The sequence below is a fragment of the Cyprinus carpio genome, chromosome B19 (genome assembly GCF_018340385.1).
Source record: "Cyprinus carpio isolate SPL01 chromosome B19, ASM1834038v1, whole genome shotgun sequence".
Classification (NCBI taxonomy): domain Eukaryota; kingdom Metazoa; phylum Chordata; class Actinopteri; order Cypriniformes; family Cyprinidae; genus Cyprinus; species Cyprinus carpio.
This window is the reverse complement of record NC_056615.1, coordinates 11,529,054-11,552,252: the sequence shown is the minus strand read 5'-3', so window position 1 is coordinate 11,552,252 and position 23,199 is coordinate 11,529,054. Positions and strand designations below refer to the sequence as shown.

At 36.8% G+C, this 23,199-nt stretch overlaps 1 protein-coding gene across 14 annotated transcripts in view; it reads left to right on the top strand.

Moving 5' to 3' along the window:
• The first annotated feature begins 2,282 nt into the window (after window positions 1-2,282).
• The window catches only part of LOC109112237 (microtubule-actin cross-linking factor 1-like), a 159,815-nt gene continuing 138,898 nt past the window's right edge, over window positions 2,283-23,199 (top strand). For 11 of the 14 annotated variants that reach the window (XM_042745279.1, XM_042745277.1, XM_042745281.1 and 8 more), the window contains exons 1-2: window positions 2,284-2,508; window positions 7,686-7,920. In XM_042745279.1, coding sequence (XP_042601213.1) covers window positions 7,698-7,920 — 223 coding nt within the window. In that variant the 5' untranslated portion in view covers window positions 2,284-2,508; window positions 7,686-7,697. Of the gene's footprint in view, window positions 2,509-7,685; window positions 7,921-13,007; window positions 14,012-23,199 lie in introns of those variants that run through there. The other 3 variants (XM_042745267.1, XM_042745271.1, XM_042745273.1) reach the window with 3 other exon arrangements.

The window sequence follows — 23,199 nt, the reverse complement described above, 5'->3', positions numbered from 1 at the left end:
ATTGAATAATTCCATAAGTTCATAGGTTAAAAATAATTCAGTTTTAGATTCATAGTTTTTTTTTTTTTTTTGTTAAATAACTTCTCTTTCTTCTCGTGACATGGCTGTGTGCTTCTCTAAAAGAGCTACACAAGTTATTATTAAAACCTACTGGATTATAATGCAGTGGTTCTCAACATTTTTTTTTACTCAAAAGCACAATATTCAAAGGTCCCTTCATAAGCTACAATATTTCTCCTGTCATTATGACAGAGGTGCTTTGTTTTCAGAGATTTTTCTTTTTATTATAAAATTGGGAATATTGATATATTACATTAACCGTAATTTGTATTGTGATGGCAGAAATTTGCAGTATGTTCTTCAGTAAAAACCAGTTATCATTTAGGAGGATAAAGAGAAATGATTAGTTTACATCTTGTTTTTTTTTTTTTTTTTTTTTTTTTTTTTTTTTTTTTTTTTTTTGTGGTTTTCAACATTTTAATTTAGATTAAAGTTTGTTATTTTAATATATATTAAGGTATATATATATATATATATATATATATATGTATTAAACTATAATCTAAATTAAAATAAATAAATCATTACTATATACACTAGATAACATTTGAAGTGGAACCTTTCACCATTGTTGTCCTAAAATCAAAATGTGTTCTTGTCTTAGGACAACTTTGATGAAATGTTTTGATCCACTTCAAATATTGACTACTGTGTGTGTGTAAGTGTGTGTGTGTGTGTGTGTGTATTATATATATATATATATATATATATATATATATATATATATATATATGTATATATGTATATGTATGTAGAGTTCAGATGCAAAAGCCTTCAGACTCCAAAATTTCAGACGGCACTTAGAGGCTTTTGCATCTGAACTCTACATATATATGAAGATCAATTCAAGCTTTTAAATGAATAAATAAATCATATATATGAATGAATAAATAAATCATATACATATCATATATATATATATAATGATTTATTCATTTAAAAGCTTGAATTGATCTTTTAGGTAGCATGAGAGCATCTGATTATTTGTAACGTTTGGTACAGTATATTCAATCTGTTTTTGAGCCTGAACTAAAAAGTGGTTTGGTTAAGCTTCCCATGGGACAGCTTCCAGCTGAGAGATTAATATGAAAACATCAATCCATTTGACATCCCAATCACATTACCAAGCCAAGATCAGTTATTGGGTATGTTGGTCAGTAGGTGGCAGTAAAGAAACACTATTTTTGAGCTTCAATTTACAACTAATAAATGAAGCATCACACTAGAAATGGCTCAACTGGGAAATTACTTTTATACTACCGAGACATTTTTACAAATAAATTGATAAGTATGGCTTATAAACTGCTTGAATAATTGAATGAATGTGGTTCATAAACTGCTAGATATTTCTGTTGAGAAGCTGAGTAAATCGAGTGCATCACATGGGTTCATTTTAACCGAAAGCTGGCTCTATACAAATTGACTTCATTTTAGATGTTGTTTGTCTTCACGTGATACTAATCTTTCTAGAGTTAAAACTTGGGAAAGAATGTCCACTGGTATTTTAGTCGGGGCTGCTGCTCTGTGATGGTTTGTTTGATCAGTCCACCAGCAGCAGTTAATCCTTCACTGTCACTGAATTCCACCGCAGCTCACTGAGGACAGACAGATGCATTATTATGCTTTTATTATTTTAATGGGTAACTGCAAAACAAAAATACATATATAAGTAATGTATTTAGTATGTTTGAAAGGGGCAATCTTGCGAAATGTTAGTGTATGTGGCCACATTTATCACACAGAGTATGCTTGTTGATAGTCTTAACTGGTTTGCTGGTCTTAGCTGGTCTCGCAGTCTGGTCCAGATGTTTGTCAGCTGGTCTGGTTGGTCTCCCAGTGTAAACAAAAACAACCTCTAAAACCAGTCAAGAGTCCAGAATGGGAGACCAGCAAACCATCTTTAAAACCACTAGTTTAAGATGCTTCTTGTTCAACAGTGAAGGCACAAATGCAATGTGTGTCATATTAAAAACTACATTTAAAGTGTGTGCATCCTGTTGCGTTAACAAGAATTACCCTTTCCTTATATTAAATTTAAGATGGAAATTAGATGATTAGATTTAACTGATAGGAATTTAGATCGAATTTGATTAGTTTTGTGTGATTTTTATGTGATGCTCGTAATGAAGGATTATTAAAACCATCATCATCATTAAAGAGGTTGGGCTTAAGGGTGGATGAAAAAAGAAGAGAGTGAGGAAGAGGAGGAGGTGGGGGCCGGAGAAAGAGAGAGCGGGAGAGAAGGAGGGATATGAAAGGAGGGGAACAGACAGCCATTACCGAATCACAGTCTCCGTACTCCTCCTCTGTCTGTCTGCCGGGTCTGTGCAAAACGGGCCGAGAGTCAGTGTGTCTGTGTCCGGCTGAAAGGCGTGTTTGTCGGGATCGAGAGCCAGCGCATCCCCGCCTCTGTCACCCGCGTGCGGTAACGGGCGCTGCCGCTATACGGTAAGAAGGTCCAAATGTCCGTCATTATTCTGTCCGTCAGCTTCGGGGTGTATGTGTCTGATAATCATCGTTTTTTTTTTCTTATAATATGTGTGTCACAATTTTAGCTTCTAGTGTTTGTTATAATGTTAACGTTTGAATACTAGACGCTTAACCATCATGTAAAAACCCTAGATTCCCTGCAAGCATCCTCATTTCCTTTTAATAATCGGTCATCGGAAGTGTTTCTCTCTACAGGGAGCGAGCCGAGGCGTTCATTTCTCACGTTAATTAATTACAAAAAAAGGCAGTGATTTATTCATCTCACGCCCGCATGAATGGGTCTTTATAGACAGACCGTTATTCAGTGTGTTTGGACAAAGAGGCTCTGCACACCTCTGTGGTCACTCTCCTCGGTTTCCGCCACATTACGATCTATGATGTCTGATGTGTGAACGAATCGTTCTTTGGAGTCAGATATTTCAGTGGTTCTTTTGAGCCGGTTCACAAATTCGTCAACGGTTTGGACTGAATCCGACCGAGCGGTTCACGAATAGACAACACACTGACAATGTTTCAAGTTAAAACGTAGGAAATATGGTTCTTGTAAGATTGACAGTTGTATTAGAGTTTGTTTTTTAATAAATCGTACTTTTAGAAAAAGTACACAAAACGTTAAATGTAAACTATGGTGGTTGTAGTATATTTACTTTAGCGTTTCACATGCAGATCTATTTTTCTTTGCACACAACTGACCAGTTTGTGAGCTAAATACACAAACTTGAACAATAATTCCGTCATGACGTAAAGCACCGCTAAATTCAAATCTTTTAAATGAAGTGTTCGAATGAACCGATCTGCGAAATGAGTCAGATTTTCCATCACTTGGCAGTAGTAGTGGTACGTGTTGAAAGAAGGGGCGTTCCTAGGGAAATATTTGTGGATCTATGTCTTTCCCTTCATAAATGGTGAATATTCATTCATGTCTTCGACAGACTAACTAAGGCTTGTGCTCAATGTGTTTACATAATCACAACCATTCCTGGGCTAAAATGTGAATGTACAGAAGGTTGAGTGGGTAAAGGCTATATCTAACATCATCCACAGATGGTTTTCTGCCCTGTGCTGCTGTAGAGATGCACATGCACCATGTTCGCCTGCTGTGTGAGTGTAAGCACTCTGCTCATTCAGTTTCAGACATTCCAAAAGATACATTTAGATGCCTTGAAGTTATCAAATCTAATTAAAAAAATTATGGTGCAAGGTTTGGGGCACTAGCCCCTCACAGTTTTTGCTGCATGCTAAGTCTAAATAAAAAATGACATAAGAAACATTAGAAATCACAATTACAAGATAGAAAGTCAGGATGTTGCAATTACGACATCAAAGCTGCAGAAAAGTGTTCAGAGGCACTAATAATATTGCAACATTGTTCTTCATTTACATCACATTCAAGCATTGTCCATACATGAGTTTACATCTCGAGGTTCCTGACAGTTAGAAGCTTCAGGCACTGGCCCCATTGGCCTGGTGCGTAATCCATCCTTTATCTGATCAAATGGGGCTTATTGTAACTACTGCCCTTTGGCAAACATGCAAAACCTTAAAAATAGGACAAATAGTGTCTGTGATTGTGTTTTTTTTTTTAATAGACTCCAGCACTAATTAAATCCGATCAAACATTTTAGCCAGCAATCAAAAAATGCTACTATCCTTGCAAGCAGGATTGGATTGTCTGTTCTAGCACTTTATATTTACTGTATCTGTCTTTTGCAGGACATGTTCCCAGGTCAGATTTGTTGAAATAGATCAGTGGTTTTCAACTGGTGGGTTTCGACCAAAAACATGGGCCACGGGTCTTTTCTGTGGACAGTGGGTGAAAACAAAACTAAATGAAAGTAACATAATGCAGCTAACCACAGAATAACAACAACTTAGAATACATTAAATATGGGTTCACAACAAAAGTAAGTTTGTGTTTACCACAATGTAATTTGTGCTAAATGAATGCATTTCTGTGATTATTTTAATCCTCATGTTGTGTTTTTAATTGTTTTTTTTAATGGCGTTTACCAGCCTACAAAAATGTGCTTATAATTTTTATTTACGTTTTTTGTTATGCTGTATTAATACCAAATATTGGATTCAATCTTTTTATCACCTTGTTTTATTTCAATTAGTTCAGGTTTTTGTATTTCTTTTTGGAACTGATTGATCGTAGGCATTATTGAGTTTATGCACCTCAGTTTTGAGTGAATGTTGCCAAAAGTATCATTACCACAAAAGAAATATCAAACCTGTGATGAAAGAAAACAAGCTGACAAGATTTTGTGATAATTGAACATAATGAGAGATTTACAAGCAGTTTTAAAAAGGCTGGTAATTTTTGACTGACAACAAATTAGGTAAAGGATTTTCAGCACAGAACAAGGTTTTAAAGGGATAGTTACCCAAAAAGGAAAATTCTGTCATCAACAGTTGACTGTAGCTTAGTGGCTACCATTTAGTTGCCAACATTCTTCAAAATATTTTCCCTTATGTTCAACAGAAGAAAGAAACTCACACAGGTTCGTAACAACTTGTGGGCGAGTAAATGATGACAGAATTTTCATTTTTGGGTGAACTATTCCTTTAAGGATTTTTTGTTGGTCCATATATACTCTGATGGGCCCTGAAGCAAAACCAATTTAGAGCCCCTAATATATAAAGGCACAAACTGCTCAAAACTTGCACAATGCTTGACCAAGTGATATTACACCCAGAATAAATTTCATATTTTCCATAAGAACTAATACCTAACTGCCCACAGTGCTCTGAATAATGCAAAGCCATTATTTATTGCTATGATAAGATCCCCTCCTCCGTAACCATTCCCAGCAAGTGTCATTATTGAGTGAGTGTGTCTATAGAGATGTGTCAGAGTTACTCATAGCAGATGCTTCTGTCCTCATGGGTGAATGCGCATGAACACATCTCTGCACACATTGTATAAACACAGCAAGAGAACAAATGCCACCAGCCTCTGTTCCACAAACTTATCATTTCTCTCGAAGGGAAATGGAGCAGTGGCGCAATACTAAGGCTGTTCTGGGACGTGCTTGGTGAACGTTGTGGGAAGCCAGACTCTTTGTGCAAATGCAGACCCAGTTGCACAGAGACTTTAAATCAACACAACAGCACTGTGTCAGTGCACTGAGTGCATTCAGCTGTCGTGAACTTACTTAGTGTGGTGGTAGGAAAGAAATGAGAGATGAAATAATGTAAAAGAGAGCAGTAGTTTTCTCCCTTTTCCTTCACAGGCATAATCACATAGCAAGGTTTTGAAAACAGCATTGCCTCTATTTATATCTGTTGGCTGCCACTGAACCACCATGCTGACAGGCAACAGCGGGATGGCAAAGAGATCGAGCTTCAGCAACATGGTTTTGAGTGAACTTAGTCCTGCTTTCGAGAAGCAGTAAAGGACATATCAGATTATATGCAGGGGATATACATTTTCTGATATATAGAAACGGTTTCCAGGACAGACTCGTTCACATCAACATTACATTTATGCATTTTACTGACACTTTTTCATCCAAAGCAACTCACACTTCATTAATACAACATACAAAGAAACATTTTGTCAACTTATTTATATATATAAAAAATCAAACTAATGACCCTGAAGTTGCGCTACTGTTTGAGCTAGATGATGCTAGATGATATTATACAGATTATGTATAATATTACAAACTAATACCTAAAAGGCAAGAAAAAAAAAGAATCATTGAAAGAAAGAAAAATGGACGAATACATAAATATAAATCAAGAAGTGATTTGCTATATTCTTTTTATTGTTTTAGTATTTTTAAGGAAATAGAACTAGTACTATTTGGAAAAAAAAAATATGCATCCATCAATCCATCCATTTATCTGGGTCACAGGACAAAGGATAAATCAAAAGTAAAAAATAAAAATACATACATGCACACGTATATATAAATTTACTGTATGATAAAATATATATATATATATATATATATATATATATATTTTAACTGTTTTCAAGAAAATAGAGGATAGTTTTGATAAAAGTGTTTTTCCATTGTTGTGGTTAAATATAAAAAATTTATGAAAATGAATTCAAGAAAAATGTTGTAAAATATTTATGGTTAAACCCAAAGCATAGCCTTGGGAAAAAATAAATAAAAAATGTGCGAATCCCCTTCCCCCCTACTTAATTCGAAGGCTATACTATAGAAAACCCACTCATCACACGGCCTGGGACAACATTCCCGGCTGTCCCCCCGACAACGACCCCGGTTCCTCCACATTTCAAGAGTTATTAAATCAAAGCTTTTGTTGAAAATGGTACAAAAGCTTTTAAACACCATATGACACCAACACAAATACAGAACAAGAATCTGATGTGCATTTTACTTAAAATTAAAAAAAATACATATATATTTTTACAAAATATTGGACACCCTTATTTGTCATTAATTCAGATACTTTAATTAAGAATTTTAGTGAATAATAAAAAATAATTTAAATTTGAAAATACAGTTGCAAACACATATATAATGTCTATCAATATATATAAAATATATGAATATTTTAAATATAAAAAATATATAAATACAATCCCAGAGTAGCCATAGCTCTTCTAGCAAGCCTTTCATGAATGACTTGAATAGATTGGACAGGGGAGCACATCTCCAGACAGCTTTCACTGAGCTCACTTATATTGATGAGTTCAGCTGCTGTGGAGTAATGTGATGGACATGAACCCACTCTAGCCCCCTTGGGCCCCATTCCTTCCAGCTGATCACAGAGGAATGCTCATCAGAGAGGTATGGCCCTGCCAAATGCAATGTCCAGTACTGATCAGGAACAGGTGACTGAAAAGAGAGTTCGATCGTCCTGCCACTTTTCTTTATCATCATCATCATTGAAGTGAGTCAGCGCTGTTCACCTGATCTCCAGAAGCATCTGTCTTCATCTCTTTTACTTTCATTCTGTTGCAGAGTGTTCAAATGATATGTTCTCACAAATCCGGCCTTATTTTCTACTCGTGTTCTGTGGTGTATAGTAGTAGTACGTTGCCCTATGGGTGATGAATTATACATCTCACACACTTACACGCTTCTGTTTCCATCCTGACCTTATTTCTGTTTCCCTTTTTACCCTGCCACCCCACATATACCTCCTCCCAGCCCTCTGGTGAGATGTCTTCCTCAGACGAAGAGAGCCTGAGTGAACGTTCGTGTGTGAGCGAGCGTTCGTTCCGCAGCGAGAGGTCTGGGGGCTCTCTCTCGCCCTGCGCCCACAGCACAGCCGGGTCCAAAGGTGACACTCTGCCATGGAACCTATCCAAACATGAGAGACGCAAGCGCAAGAGCCAGGACTCAGTGCTGGACCCCGCAGAGAGGGCAGTGGTGCGAGTCGCAGGTAAGAGATTTGACTGTGACACCGAGAAGTGTGTGTTCAGAAAGAGTTCTTTAGGGAATCATTGACTAACCCTCACGTCATTCAAAAACTGACCCTCTTTCTCCTTAAGAACACAAAAGTAGAATTTTTAGACTGAAAAAGGATGTTTCAACTGTTTTTGTCCATTTACTGAAAGTCAATGGGATCCAAAGCAACAAAGGACCTCGTTGACTTGCATTATATGGACAGAAAACACTGATACATTTTTTTTTTTAAATGTTCCCTTTGAGCAAAATAATGAAATCACTTTAAATCAAATCTATAAATTAGACTTAACGAGCAAGTGGCCCTTGTTTTGTGTGTCCTGAGTCATTGATTTGATTTAAAGCAGTCTGGAAGTTGACTAAAGTTGGAAAGGAGGGCATGCAGTGCTTTCTAGATAGATACTGTGTAACATTAGTGTTCTGGGATTCAGCATTGATACATACAGCTGCATGTGGATCAAGTTCTGTGAAATAAACTGTGATCAGGCTCGTGTGGGAGAAGAGAGGCCAAATGTTGGGAGCCAAACTCTTTTTAGACTCGCTGGCTGTTGCTCTGGCTTTTCCTGCTGATTTCATTACTCCTGACAGACCGTGTCTGTGTTGCTGAACTAAACAGTTGTTGAATACAGAGAGAAAACTGGTTAAAGGGAAAGAGGTTTAGTTACTTTTTTGTGACTTGGTATATATGTGATCGAAAGTGTGAGAAAACACTAGTCACTGTTTAAAAACGGATACAAGTGTATCCAAGGCACATCTGGAATGCTTTGCAGACTGTCACGCTATGGCCTCAACAGAGTTTTTCCTGCCAATCCTAACCTCACATTTTTTACGACCATGTGTCGAGCTTGTGTCCCTGTAGATTCGCCTCTGTCAGACGTGATCTGTGTTTGTTCCATCAACTTTTGGGCCTTTCTTTTTGGTCTGGAAAGCTTGTTTGTTGTTATAGGGGAATGCTGGATGAAACTGTACAAGCTAAGCCTAAAATACAGTGACTTGACAGCAATAACCATTTTTATCAAGTCTATATTAGGGTTGACGAATATATGTCGCACATTTTTATTTTTATTTTTGTCTGGATCTATTAATTTATCCAAAAATACAGGTATGTTAAAAATAGCGCTGTCAATAGATTTTTTTTTTTTTACTGATTAATCACAATTTTTTTCTGAAATTAATTGCAATTAATCCCACCTTACATTTTTAAGTTTATAAATATACTTTTATATTGCGATAATTTCGCATTCCAATCTAAAATTAATGTATAAACAACATAAAGACTGTATGTTTGTTTAATGCCATGTTTTTTTATGAATGAAGGAGAGAATATTTTAATGTCTCTAGGAATGTTTTCCCCTAATTTTTAACCATTGACTATATATATATAGACTATATATATTTAGCCATTCAACATTACAGTGTAATTGAGAGCTATCAGTTTTTTAGACTTTATTTATTACAATTTTTTACAATTTATTAGACTTTAAAAAATAACAACTACTTTAAGTGAACTTAAAACAAACGTAAACCCATTAAAGTAGGAAATATACAGAAATTGAATAAAGTTATCAAATACTAAATTCTAAATTAAGTTTATATGAATCCTTAAAGCTATAAGAGTTATTGATTTCCTTTTTTTAAACTGCTGCTGTTGAACATGATGTTAAATATTTTAAGCGCTGTTAAACTGGAAAAATTAATCACCTGCGTTAACACGCTAATTTTGACAGCACTAATTAAAATACATGCACACAATTACTTGAATACATCTCTTCTATGATGGACATGCATTTGTTTTTATATTTCAAATAAAATATGAAAAAATTGAAATTACATGAATCAGGGTAATATAGCTGTCCTGATATTATAACAAATAAAAAAAACTTAAAAAGAATGAAAATAAACTTTTCGATTCTTGAAAATAAAATTTTATTGAGTAGTTAAGGCATCTTTTTATTATTATTATTTTTATTATTTCTTAGGGAGAAAAAATATTAAATATTTAAAGTAAACTGCTTTAAAAAAAAAAATTCTATATAAAAAAAAAAAACCTTTTAAAATCTGATCATTTGAACTTTTTCAAATTATACAATAAAGGAGTATGACATATCAAACCTGCCTGGGACCTGTGTCCATTAAAATTGCAACTTTTTCGGGCAGCTCAATGGGTGACTCAGCCTGAATCCCTCAATTCCCTTGTTGCCATGGGTTACCTGTTTGCTTTTCCAGTCCCCCTTAGTTTCCATGGCTATGAAATAGAAGGGAAAGGGAATCAAAAAGCGTGAAAGCCCGAAAAACAAGTAGTATTATAGTTAGCAAGATCGTTTGAATTTCAATTTGAGTTTCAGAAAAGAAAGAGTAGTTATGTGAAGCTTAAATCATTTAAAAGAAATGATTGAAAGAATAAAGAGAAGATGAAAAGAAGGCGATGACAATGGATGAGAGAAGAGAAGTGGGTTCAAAGAGGAGGTTAAAGGGGAAGGCAAATGATGGCGTTTAAAGGGACGAGGTTAGAGAGACAATGAGCATGGAGGGAATAACTGGAAGGACGGCAAGTGTGTGTGTGTGTGTGTGTCTGATTTACAGCACTTCAGTCTTGGAATGCCATGCTGCAAAACAGTTATGACAGTTGCCTAGAAAACATAGCGAGTTTCCAAACACAAACTACTCCATGTACACAGACCTCAGCTCTGACCACCTTTCATTCTATGTGTGCGTGCAGGTGAAGCTGTTCGAACCCGAGCTGCAGTCCAAAGGCAATAAATTGGCTAAATCACAGCGATGTCAAAGACTTTTGCGTCTGGGTGGCCGTTTACTGTTGTGAGTTGTGTCTGAATCAGTACACACTAAAGAAAGAGGATAAGAAGCTGATGAAGCCATAATTTCACACAGTTTAAATGTGGCATGACAGGGAGAGTCACAATGGAAAAACACTTTCAAAGCTCTTCCCATCAAGGTTTATTGTTGTTGCCCACCTACAGAGTTAGAAAAGTAACAAAATGTGTGCTGTTTTCCATTGGAAAAAAATCGTTTGTTACCCATTTCAGTTAAATCAAAATGATTGAGTAAATCAAGAGAATTAATTATATTTCACAATATATATATTTTTTTCCCACATATCATGTGCAGAGCTCCATAGAGACAATTTTTTATATTCATAATACCTTTGCCTTCATTTACTGCTCACTTAAAGTAAATCTTTAAAAATGTAACATTTTTATAACACTGTGAAACATAATCATTAGCAAATCTCAAAATTTGCTTTTTTTTCATTCTGTAAATTATAATATTGTGCTGCCTAAATTGCTTTTAGCATTTAACATGATTAAAGGAATAGTTCACCCAAAAATGAAAATTTGCTGACAGTTTACTCACTCTCAGGCCCTTCAAGATGTATAGATGTTTGTTTAAAATGAAAGGAATTACAATAATGCGAGTAATCCGCATGACTTCAGTCCATCAGGTAACGTCTCTCTGGGTTTGTATGAAACAAATCCATCAAGGCATTTTAACTTTAACTGTCGCTTCACTTCCAAAATATGACTCCATAATTCATAATTAAAATCCACAGATATTGATTTGAACTGTTTTGGATTGTTTTTGCTTGTAAACAAGATGGTTCTTTTTCACTTGAGAAAGCAATATTGATAGAGGACTAGAGGATTTTAAAGCAATGATGGATTTTCTTCTTACAAACACACAGCTTTACACTTCACAAAACATTAACTGAGTAATGTTGTGGATTACTGTGTTTTTATCAGCTGTTTGAACTCTCATCCTGACGGCACCCATTCACTGCAGAGAATGCATTGGTGAGCAAGTGACGTAATGCTACATTTCTCCAGATCTGTTCATCAAATCATCTATATCTTGGATGGCCTAAAAGGTCTGAGGCCTTTGTGCTTATTAATATTGTGCTTTTAAAAATTATTTTGATGATAATTCCACCTGCAAGAAATGAAGGACATTACAGCTATTTTAATAGAGCCAGAATATTTAGGCAAGCTTGCTTTATTTAATTATGATGCCCTCTTTTCCTGGAGATGTGCGGGTGTAATGTGCCTCGGTGGTGTGTTTAGGGACTCATTGGGCCAACAGCAAGATCCGCTGTCAGGCTAGCAGTTGTTAGATGTTCTGTGGGGTTATGTGTGACTTCCAGGTCTCACACACTACTTTGTTTTTGTGCAAGTGTGTGTATCTTTGCTGTATTAGCCTGTGGTGTAGGATATAGAGTAATGTGGTGGAGAAGTCGGATCTAGTTTTGGGAAGTCTGGTCTTCTTATGAAACGGATATGTTAGGAGTTTGGAGGGTTTGTATGTACATTTTTCCTCTTCTTCTTTTTTTTGGGATGACTGATAAGGGAAATCTGAATCAAATCAGTGACTTTATTCTGCTTGAAATTACTCACTACTAGTGCGGTAATGCGGTAAAAGCCTATCCACTGATTCTTGAACACTGGGACAAAAAGAGGCTACAAATTTGAGAAAAAAGTCAGTATATAAAGGAAGTATTCTGGATTAATCTGTTCAGCATGCTCAGAGGTATTGACCTATTTTTTGATGTCCAGCTACTTTTATTTAAAATGTGATTTTCGTTGCCTACCATGCAATATATTTGTGTTAATATAATGTGGTTCAACACTGCCAAATCCACAAATTGTGTGGTTATAATAAAATAAAAATATCTAGCATTCCCTTCAAAGAATTAATGAATTAATTAAGACTTCAGATAATCAGTTCCATCTATCACCACAAGCAAATCTTATGAGACAGACAAATAACCATACATAATATATTCAGTAGATGTATTATTTTACCAGTGCACTATGATCTACATATATTTATGTTACTAATAGGAACATTTCTCAAATCCCACACAATTTATTTACAATATGTGTGACAGAAACTATGAGCACAACCACTGAAAACAGAGCCCGTGGGAGTTTTTACATCACTGTAAGAATATAAAGGCTGCCTTTAATTTCACCTGATTTTATAAAGGTGTTCATAAATATCTGTCAGTGTTGATAAAAATTAATCTGTATAAAGCAAGTGGTTATAGAGGTATTAAGAGATGCGCCTCTCCGCTTTAACCAGTCGGGGGCGACAAAACCCAAGAATCAGACTCGATAACATCAGCCATTGTCACCGTGGATTTCCTGCGCTGGATGTGCCTGGCGTGGCTGTGGAAGGAAGGGAGGGATGGAGGAGAAGAGCGCAGGCACTGCGGGAAGAATAGAGAAACCTGAACCCCATTCGCACTGGGGAAAAGAGAGGGAGGAGTGAGACACACGCCGAGTGATTATTATAGAAGCGGCCATTACATTGATCAGCACGGATGGAAAAAAACATAATATAGCGGGTACCAGCGGCGAGTCAACAGCATCGACGAAGGAATACAAGAAGCACTGTCCGGATACCGTTTCACCGAGGCCACATATCTGCTTTCGGTAGGAGCCGAACGGACCGCCCACCGCACACAGACACACACATACTTGAGCAGCGCACACATATAAACCCAGTCGCCGGCCCGCACGCGCTACAATGGACTTTAAAAACGAAAACCAACCTTTGGGATTCTGCTCTACACCAATGCGAGATGGGTTTATATGGTAGTACATTTAGATTTATACTGTTTCAGATGTTTAACCGTCTTATATGATAAGGGGTATTTACTCTAAACATAGATGTTTACGTATTGTTATTTATCTAATCTTTTTAAGACGGCACGTTTATAGGAACTGCCGGTCCTAAGGAGCTTTATATCACTCGATTTATTTAATTAATCGCGTTTACGATCACCAAATATAATATAATACGCTTTAGAAACATAGTGAAGCGTGGATAAGTCCTTGTCCACTGTGGATATTTAACGCAAAAGGGACTTGACAGCTGTTGTCGGACGACCGGGATCCACCGTCCTGGATTACTCTGTCGGCGGGCCGCTGTAAGTCGGCCAGCGGGAGTGAGAGACGCTATGGCCGGCTACATCCCGGGCTTACTGCCGGCGAATCACTCCCAGGAGAAGGAGTTCGCACAGGCGTATGAGGATGTGCTGGAGAGATACAAAGGTAAATGACTCACCAAAACGCCGGTTTGTTGTCTTGTTTACTTTGGGGAAAGCCTGTATGCGGTTGCTGTAGCTGATATTTTGTGCCTGCTTTACATTTGCTATTTTTTGTCAGTTGTCCAAGGACAGTGGAGGATGGTGGGTCTCTATTCCCACGGGTTTGTGACAGGGCAGAGGACATCCAGTGCTTCTCTGCAATCTTATATAAAGGGAATGATGTTAATTAGCAATTTTTCAAAGTGAAAATTTAAAATAAAAACGGAGGACTGAGGGTTTTTCAAGAGGCCACACTAAATGGTAAATTAGTAAACAAATAATAATAATAATTTATACAACAAGCCTATCCAGTATTCCAGTGCAGGGTTTCCAAACGTTTCGTTTTTGTCAGCCTGAAACCTTAGATGAAAAGTATTTACTTGAAGTACCCCCTGAGATCTTGTGTTTATGTTTCAGTAAATTAACAATACATTCAGATGTTAATGGTTTTGTGATATCAGTTAATGAACCCAAACAAATATAATAATAATAATAATAAGTATTGGTGTTTTTGTTAGGCATACAATATTATTAGTTTGAACCCTAATTAAAAGTGAAATTTCAATTGTACAGTAAAATAAAAAATAAGTATATGACAATATAATATAATATTTTATTGTATTTAGTATTATTATTATATATTATAATAACATATAAACCATAAAAGTATATTATTTGAAATAACATGGAACTGGTGGACATTGTGTTCCCACAGCTCATGCAGAGATTGATTTCACTGTATTTACTATGAACCAAGCAGCTGTGTGACACTGAAAACACAGACTCAGGAGCTGCTTGTGTGTAAATAGTCCCAGTGCTGCACTTCACCCCCGTAACATGCAGCATAACATACTACATGCTTATTTAATTAAACCACAGTTTTGATTTGACAATCACACTAAGCTATACCGGAAATATCAGTTTATTTGGTTTAGTTGAGCTGCTTCATTTATTTTTTTCAATAGTTTTTAGCTTTTCCTTAACTCACAAACCTGCTTTTGAGAAATCTTTCCCTAGTGTGTCAGCTTGTCCAACTGTCCACCGCTGTCCCAGCTTGTCTGGTTGTCTGCTGCTGTCTGATCCTCTCCAGTGGTCCACTGCTGTCTGAGCATGTCCAGTTGTTGGGACTCAGTGAAGGATTGTCCTCAGATGGACAGCAGTGAACCCCAGAGGGCCTCAGACGGCTCTTGTGTACTTCTGATGACAGTGTTCCTGTGAAATATGAATACCTCAAATCTAATTGACCGTGAAGGGAATAGTGAGTGATGTCAGTTGATTCGAAGAGCATCTGTGATGCAGCCCTGATGAAAAGGGGCCTTTTAATTATTGATTGTTGTAATGAAATGTGATTCTGTCGGGCCATTGGGACAGGGGCCTGAGATAACACTGGGAGCTTGTTTTGTATACCGTGATCTTAATGGATCCTCTGTGTATTAACTGGTCATTTTATGTGCTGATCTTTGTTAAAAGGCTTTGATATCAAAGCAAATACTGTGTTTTTCTGTACTATTTAAAAAAAAATGTCCGATGTCCATTAGAGCTACCACAAAACCACCTCTAATAATGCCTATAAACATAGAAGCTCAGTTGTTGATGTACTGTACTAATGCATCCAGCTGCTCCCTTCACACTGTACTGTTTGTCTATTCAAATAAAAGTATTTTCTTTGACTGACGTTTCGTCAATATAACACTTTTGAAACAACAAGGCTAATATGAGCATGAATGCTGCCTCCACAGAGAGCATGGTAAATCAGGCTTAATTAATTGTATGCATTACACCCACATTAGCCAACAGAAATTTTCAAAGTGGTTGCTAAGGGAGTTGTTTTATTTTGATGAATGAAGGACTAAGGGCAGCAAGATCTGAACTTATTCAATCCTCAACTTCCTTCTTGTATTCTATTTATGCGTCTCGTTTATTCTTATTCTTTATGTATTGACGCAGACAGCCTATACCTCTTTTCTTTCCAGGCTAGCTTTGTCAAAGGTCAATCGATTTAACTTTATACACCCCACTGACTCTCAATTGGACGTGTATGTCACCGTATCTTTTGTGACGTGTACTTTGTTTAATGCTGAGTAATGTTTGAATGTGCAATTATTTATTTTTTGATTCATTAAATACATACACACTACCAGTTTAAAGTTAAGACATACTTGAATAATTCATGGTCTTTTGATTCTAAAAGCTTAAAATTAAATAACTAGGTCCATGATGAAATTTTGTTACTAAAATATTAAATTTTTTTAAATGTTTAAATAGGTTTGCTGGACTGCATATTCTAAAATCTTACGATTAAATCCTTGAAAATTGTTAGACAAATATAGATTGCGACTAAATGTTTAGATTGCGACTAAATGTGATGTTTTCAGAGTTTGAAACTTTCTGTGTCAATATCTTTCAAACTTCCCCTGCAGTTTGCAGTGAAACATGAGCAGTCACACATATACAAATGTATATATTCCTTAATGTTTTTATAAGGCTTTCAGCTGTCACTTGTGGCAGTTTCATGAAGAATAGGAGAGGAAATGTGAGAAATGTGGATTTGGTGGCTTGTGAAGGTGCCACTTGAAGCTGAAATCTGAGTTGGACACATGATACTGGATTAAATAATTCATGTATGTGAGTGCATGTCTGTTTATAAGAGGGTGGTGGCTGTTTGGACCATATTTGTTTTTGTTTTTTTGAGCTTAAGTTGTTTTTCCGTATGCATGGAGTTAACTGAAGCTCAAAGACAATTGCAGGATGTGGAAGACCAACTACTGTCCAGACTGAGAATGAGAAAACAGACTTGTTCAGGATATACAAACCACAGCAGCTTGCAAACGGCAAAGAGGGACACAGCCCTGGTACCGGTGCTCTGCTGTCGCTCCATGAGACAGATACAGTTGATATCCTAGGGACATGCATGGAGATTGTGAAATAGTCAAAGTTGAAGCCAGACCAGAACTGCTTTACTAGATTGTACACAATCCTGATATGCATAGGAAATGGGCTCCTTTCTTTTTAATGTAGATGCTTGTAATTGAAGGTTTTATACTGTATCCAGTGCAGTGCTGTTTCATGCTTTCCCCCCCACCCACAGTGTTTGCCTCGCTCAGTTTTACTGGCCTTTGGCCTGTTCACCCTGAGGTCCCTGTCCCAGTGACCCTCAAACACACACAAACACTGACTTCACAGAGTGTGTTTGTGTGTGTCCGTTTCCTCTAGTGAGCCAGAGGAAGTGGCTGTTTGGAAGGAAGCCTCTTCCTGCTGTCTCGTCAGTTTCTTTGTTCGTGCTGTAAATACCCTAAATATATTCCTGCTGTTTTTGTCTTTAATCCAGTTAGAATGCTTGTCATGTTACTTTGATATTAAGTCTTTTATTTTGAAAGCTGTAGTTGTGCTTCCAAATCCCTAACTTTGGTATTACTGTTGCAATGAAGTGAAAGTAGCCACAGATCTATTTGTTCCATATTTTGACGTACCTCTGAGTGAAACAGATTGTGGAATAAGAAAAATGTAGAGGACTTGGTTCTAGATCTTGATTCAAGATCTGAATGTTAAATTGCCATCAATTGGTCAATTGTAAGAAAGAGGCGGGGTTTAAGTGGACAAAATGATTGAAGAAATCCACCATACGTCACCAAGAAAAAGTCTGTCGGTTCGTCAGAAGATTAGGACGTTTTGATTTCAAGCGATTGTTTCACCAATTAAAGTATTAAAATGAAATTCCCTTTCTATTTAAAAAATTCACGTTTTGATTCATTGATTGGAAATGACGCAGTAGGATGTGATTATTTAATTCGGAAAGTCTCAAAAACATTCCAGTGTTTGTCTGTTGAACCTTCAATCTTTTGTTAGTTTGGAGGGGAAATGTGAGCTTGAGGCAGTGCACAGAGGCAGACAAATGATCAAGGATAGATCGGTACAACTGAATTTTTCCACATGGCCTAGTTTCTCCAGAATCCTTGTCATTCTTGCTCTCACGGTAGACTGCGGTGACCATGAGTACATACAGCCTCAGCCTTGGCCTCTGTCTTCCCCCTCCCTTTCTCCCTTATTGTCTTTTCCTCCTCTATACTGCAACGCTGCAGGATTTCCCTCCTTGCACTTCCTGTTTGGCCACATTCTGGACCGGCACCTGACTGTGTCAGTGGGGAAAAAGCCGTCAGAGGGCTGATCCTCTGGTTCAGGATGTTAGGTGACATGGCGGAGGCGTCCTGTCAATGCTCATTAGACATCCTTCCTATGTAACAGAACAGCATATTAGTGTCTAAAGCCTGGAATACACTACACGGCTTTTAAAATCTGAATGGATTTTTAAAACACTAGGCATCATGCACCTTGGCCCAATCCCATTTCTACCCCTTAGCCCTTCCCCTTTCCTTTACCCCTACATTTGGTGCGTTCACGTGAAGGGGTAGGGGTGTCTCGATTCTCTTTTGGTTGGAGGGGTAGGGTTAAAGGGAAGGGCCAGATAGCCCTTCAAACAAAGATTTTTCACGACCACACTTCAAACGAAGGGATATGAATCATCTCAGCGTGAACCAGTTACAGCGGCAACATGGCTGGCTAAGCAAACAAAAAGACACATCAATGTAAGCATTTTTGGCATTAATAAAGACTTTAATGAAAAGTAAAATGTTTCCCAAAAATCGCTAAAGTGTGCTAACGTCTTACAGACTGCACGATAGTGCCACAACATGTATGTTCATGTCTGATCAGGGCGATAACCACCATAGACACTGAAGAGGGGTAGTCAGCGATTTTATCCTTTCGTTGCTGGAAAATATAATGTAGCGATTCAGTATTTAAACTGTTATTAATAAAAGTCGTGGGGCAGCGTTGACAAGTTTCTTTGCTCCTGGATGTGTGAGCTGTGCGATCTCCGATATATGTGTGTGTGTCACAGTGCATTAATATAGAACAGTAAGGCTCTAATGTACACCAGCATTGGTGTGTTTATTGTAGGAGTATAGCAGTGGTATAGTATAGTAGTGGTGTCACAATTCTTAGAGGAATATTTTATAATATCATATATATATATATATATATATATATATATATATATATATATATATATATATATATATATATATATATATATATATATATAGGGGAAGGGATTTAAAATAGACTTGGGATTGGGTCTTACCGACGTTGTAAATAATGACTAGTACTGCACATCATGCACTACACAATTTAAGTTGTTCCGATCACAACAAACTTACGCAGAAACATGTGCCTTGTTGCTAGGAGACGCATTGGCAAATTAAAACAATATGCGTTCTAAAATCATCTGAAAATATCAAACATATTTGATATCCTCCGACTGTATGGAATCAAAGTCTAGAGCTAAAAAATCAGTGTCTGTGACCATCGTACACTATGCGATTTTCTATGGAATCTGTCAACTCAAGTCTGCAGACTGGCTCTGACTTTTGGCAACTTGTGTCAACTGCTCCAGACTGTAAATCGGCAGAAAATCAGGGCAAAAATTGTGTAGTGTATTGCAGGCTTAACATTTCATTCATTACATTTATCTGAGAAGTAATGCTCTAAAAAAGTCATGCTCATTCAAAAGATATTCTAGCTATGTTTGGAATGGAATACATGTGTGCTGCTTACTGCAAACATGGCTGCCAAAATAACATTTGGCTACATTGTTGTCCATTAATGGCAAAATATTGCAAGTGTCTTCCATTCGTTGGATATATGGATATTTGGATCACAGTGTGAACAGTATTAAAGTTATCATTAAAAATATTAAAATATTGACATTATCTGATTTGAGTCTGTTTAAAAAAAAGAAGAAAAAAAAGCTTTAACCAGGCAGAGGGAAAGATTTACCTCTATAGAGAATTTTTCCATAATTTAGACATTGACTCTGTTTCATTGCAACTTTAAACACTTACATAATGTTGAAATATGCTTGGTTTGAAAGTGACTTCAGTGTGAGCTGTACTTCAAACATCTTTACCCTATTAACAATGGACAATGGACTTGTTTTTGCATGCAAAATTGACTGCACCTTAAGCCTCCTATATAGTGAGCATGACACAGTTTTCTGATTTTGTGCCTTTCTCTTCTTCTAGTCTGGTCCTGTATTTAAACTCTTTGTCCTCTTGGTGCATTAGCAAACTGACTGCCCCACTCTGCAGTAGTCGGGCCTGTGAAGGGCCGTTGCATAATGAATCCTCAGCTGACTTTAAAGGATACCTTTAACTCCTACGGTGACTTACTTTTGCACTGTAGTCTCACAGACTTTTTGCTGAACTGTGTTTGAAATGATTACCCCTCACAAAATGTCTCTAGCCCTTCTTACACAGACGTCCTGCTGGGGGGAGTTAGTTGGCTGTGATGAGCAGTGCTGGTGGGCACTGGGTGCTGAGCTTTCAAGACAATCACTGATGATTCTCAGAGTGGCAGGGTGTTCAGATTTGAGACTGTAGCTGCTGTGCTCTAGTACCAGGCTCTGCTAGACACACACACACTCATTGCTGCCTTTTACCTCAGGGGTTGCTGCCAAAAAAAAAACTGGGAGAAAAATGATCAGGAGCTGAAGAGCTGTTTTTGAACGAGGGTGCAGTTGAAGATGGCCAGATCTGTGATGGTGAATTAATCATGAAGGTTGTGTTAAAAGCATGAGGCCACATTGGCTTGGAGAGACATTGATTTATGATAGATTGACAGAGAAGCCCTGCTCATTTTCCCCGTTAATACATTACAAAACGCAGATGACTTGTCTTACACAGACTGTGAAATCATCCTACCTGGAATATTTCCGGCTGTACTGCTTTTCTACAAATGCAGCACTTTTATTTTTGTGATGATTTATGTCTTTAATACTTCCATGATCCATTTGAAGGATTTTTTGTATTCCCCCTCCTCTTTTTCTTGTATTGTCTGGTCAGATTAGCTCAGTAAAGTCTGAAGGGCTGATTACAGTAGATTTTAAGCATGCAATATTATCTCGAACCTCTCAGTTAATACGGTCAATTGAAAGTGATAGTCTAATTGAATTAGTGTTTTTCTGTGGGTGAGTCTTTTCACTATTTGGATTTTCAGGCAAAGTTCACCAAAACTTTGCAATGTACAAAAATATCAATAAATTCATTTCTCCAATCTCCTGCGTTCATAAGCATGTGAAAGGAAATGAATTTAACACAATCTAGTGTGACTGTCCAGACGTAAGCTATAAAATTGAGATTACATGACATTTCCTTATCCTCTTCAGGTGGTGGGAAGCACCTGTGTGTGTGTGTGTGTGTGTGTGTGTGTAGCAAGGACATACACTTCACTCATCCTCCCCTGCTCTTGAAAAGAGTGTGTGCATGTGTGTGCTTTTGTAGGAAACTCTGTACAGAATATTTCCGCTGTCTTAACAATTTCTGCTGTCCCTTTTGGAAGAGTGAATGTGTACTAGTGCTGATTACTAATTCAAGTTTAATAATGTTTGATAAATTAAGTTCATTAATAAAGTTAAGGGCTTGAAGTATGGTCTAAAATTTTATTCAGAAGTAATGCATTAATGAAATTGATCAATAGTGACAGTAAAGACATTTCTAATCTTACAAAATAATTTTATTTTGTCCGCTGTTCTTTTAAACTTTCCATTAATCAAAACAAAAAAGCTGTTTGAGTACTTTAATCTTTGAATATTTAAAGGTGAACATTTTAAGCTTTAAAAATGCTGAAAATGCAGCATTTTCATCACAGGAATAAATTACATTTTAAAATGTATTAAAATACAAATGGTTATTTTAAATTGTAATATTTCACATTATCTACTGTATTCTTGATCAAATAAATGCAGCCTTGGTGCGCATTACAGACTTCTCAAAAACTTTTGAACGATGATGTGCAATGAATCCCCTACAGTATGCAAATATTTAATCAGATCAAGATAATCTGATGACAAATGATAAAAATATATATATATATTTTTTGTTCTAGATTATTTACATTTAGTTAGGCATGGTTAAGAATGGTGTGGTTATGCTTGCTCTAATGCTAACAGGGTTTCATGGAAGTATCATGCTTTATTGAAATACCTTGGAGCACCATGGAACATGTAATATGGTAATCATTCAACTCTTGTGAAGAATTATGATTTATAGCATAGTCAGGCTCTTCTCAACAGGATGAATGTTTTTGATGTTCTGAAAGCAGTTAGGCGCATGACTCTCAGCTGAGGGCTGCAGTGGGAATGTTGCCCACTGATTGTGGTGGCATCTGATCCTTTAGCCACACCAGTGAATGCTGGGACTGTCTCGCAACAGGGTGTGGATCTGAGAGAACTTTTTACCCCTATTAGATTACAAATAGAGTATTTTAAGCATTAATATTACCTTCTTTATTCCAAATGGAATTCTAAAAGAGGAAATGCTGAATATGGTTTATAGAGGATGGTAAAGTTTCCTTCAAGTAAGATTTACATAAAATATTGCATAGATAGGTTTGTCACATAAAAGCCATTGTATATAATTCTTTAAAGTTCTTACCTCCTGTTAATGATTAGTTTACTTATTCATGATTAACTTTTCATTATGCTGTTACACAGAACTGTCTTGTAATACTGTAAATGAACAGTTGATGATCCAGAGAGAGAATGAGAGGGCATTTGCCTTAAAGCTGAGAGATTTGCCATTCAAATCAGTCCTGTTGCTAATCTCTCTTGCCGGATATGTGCCTTACAGTCAGACCTCCTGCAGGGGCAGCACTAATCTCACTTATCCACCTATTGCACGTAATTATTGCTATATAAGAAATAAGAGCAGCATCTCCTCAAATTTTTGATTGAGTGCCTTGGTGTAGAGCTCCACTCTTAGTCCTTTTTTGTGTCTTTTATTAAGGATTTCTGTCTTTCCTTGTACAGATAAGGGCTTCCAGACAAGGGCTATAGAGTCTGCTGGCAGTGAACAACACATTCAATCAGACCTGTGAATTTGGATCTGTGAAGAATGTCTGGGTTATATTTTAGGCATTATTTTTGCAATTTTGTTTGGCTAAATTATTCATTTCACCTTTAAGATATGTATATATGCATATCTTAAAGGTGACAAGAATAATTTAGCCAAACGAAATTGCAAAAATAATGCACAAATTTAGATATTTTTGATTAAATCCGAGAGCTTTCTGACTCTGCATAGACAGCAATGCAACTGA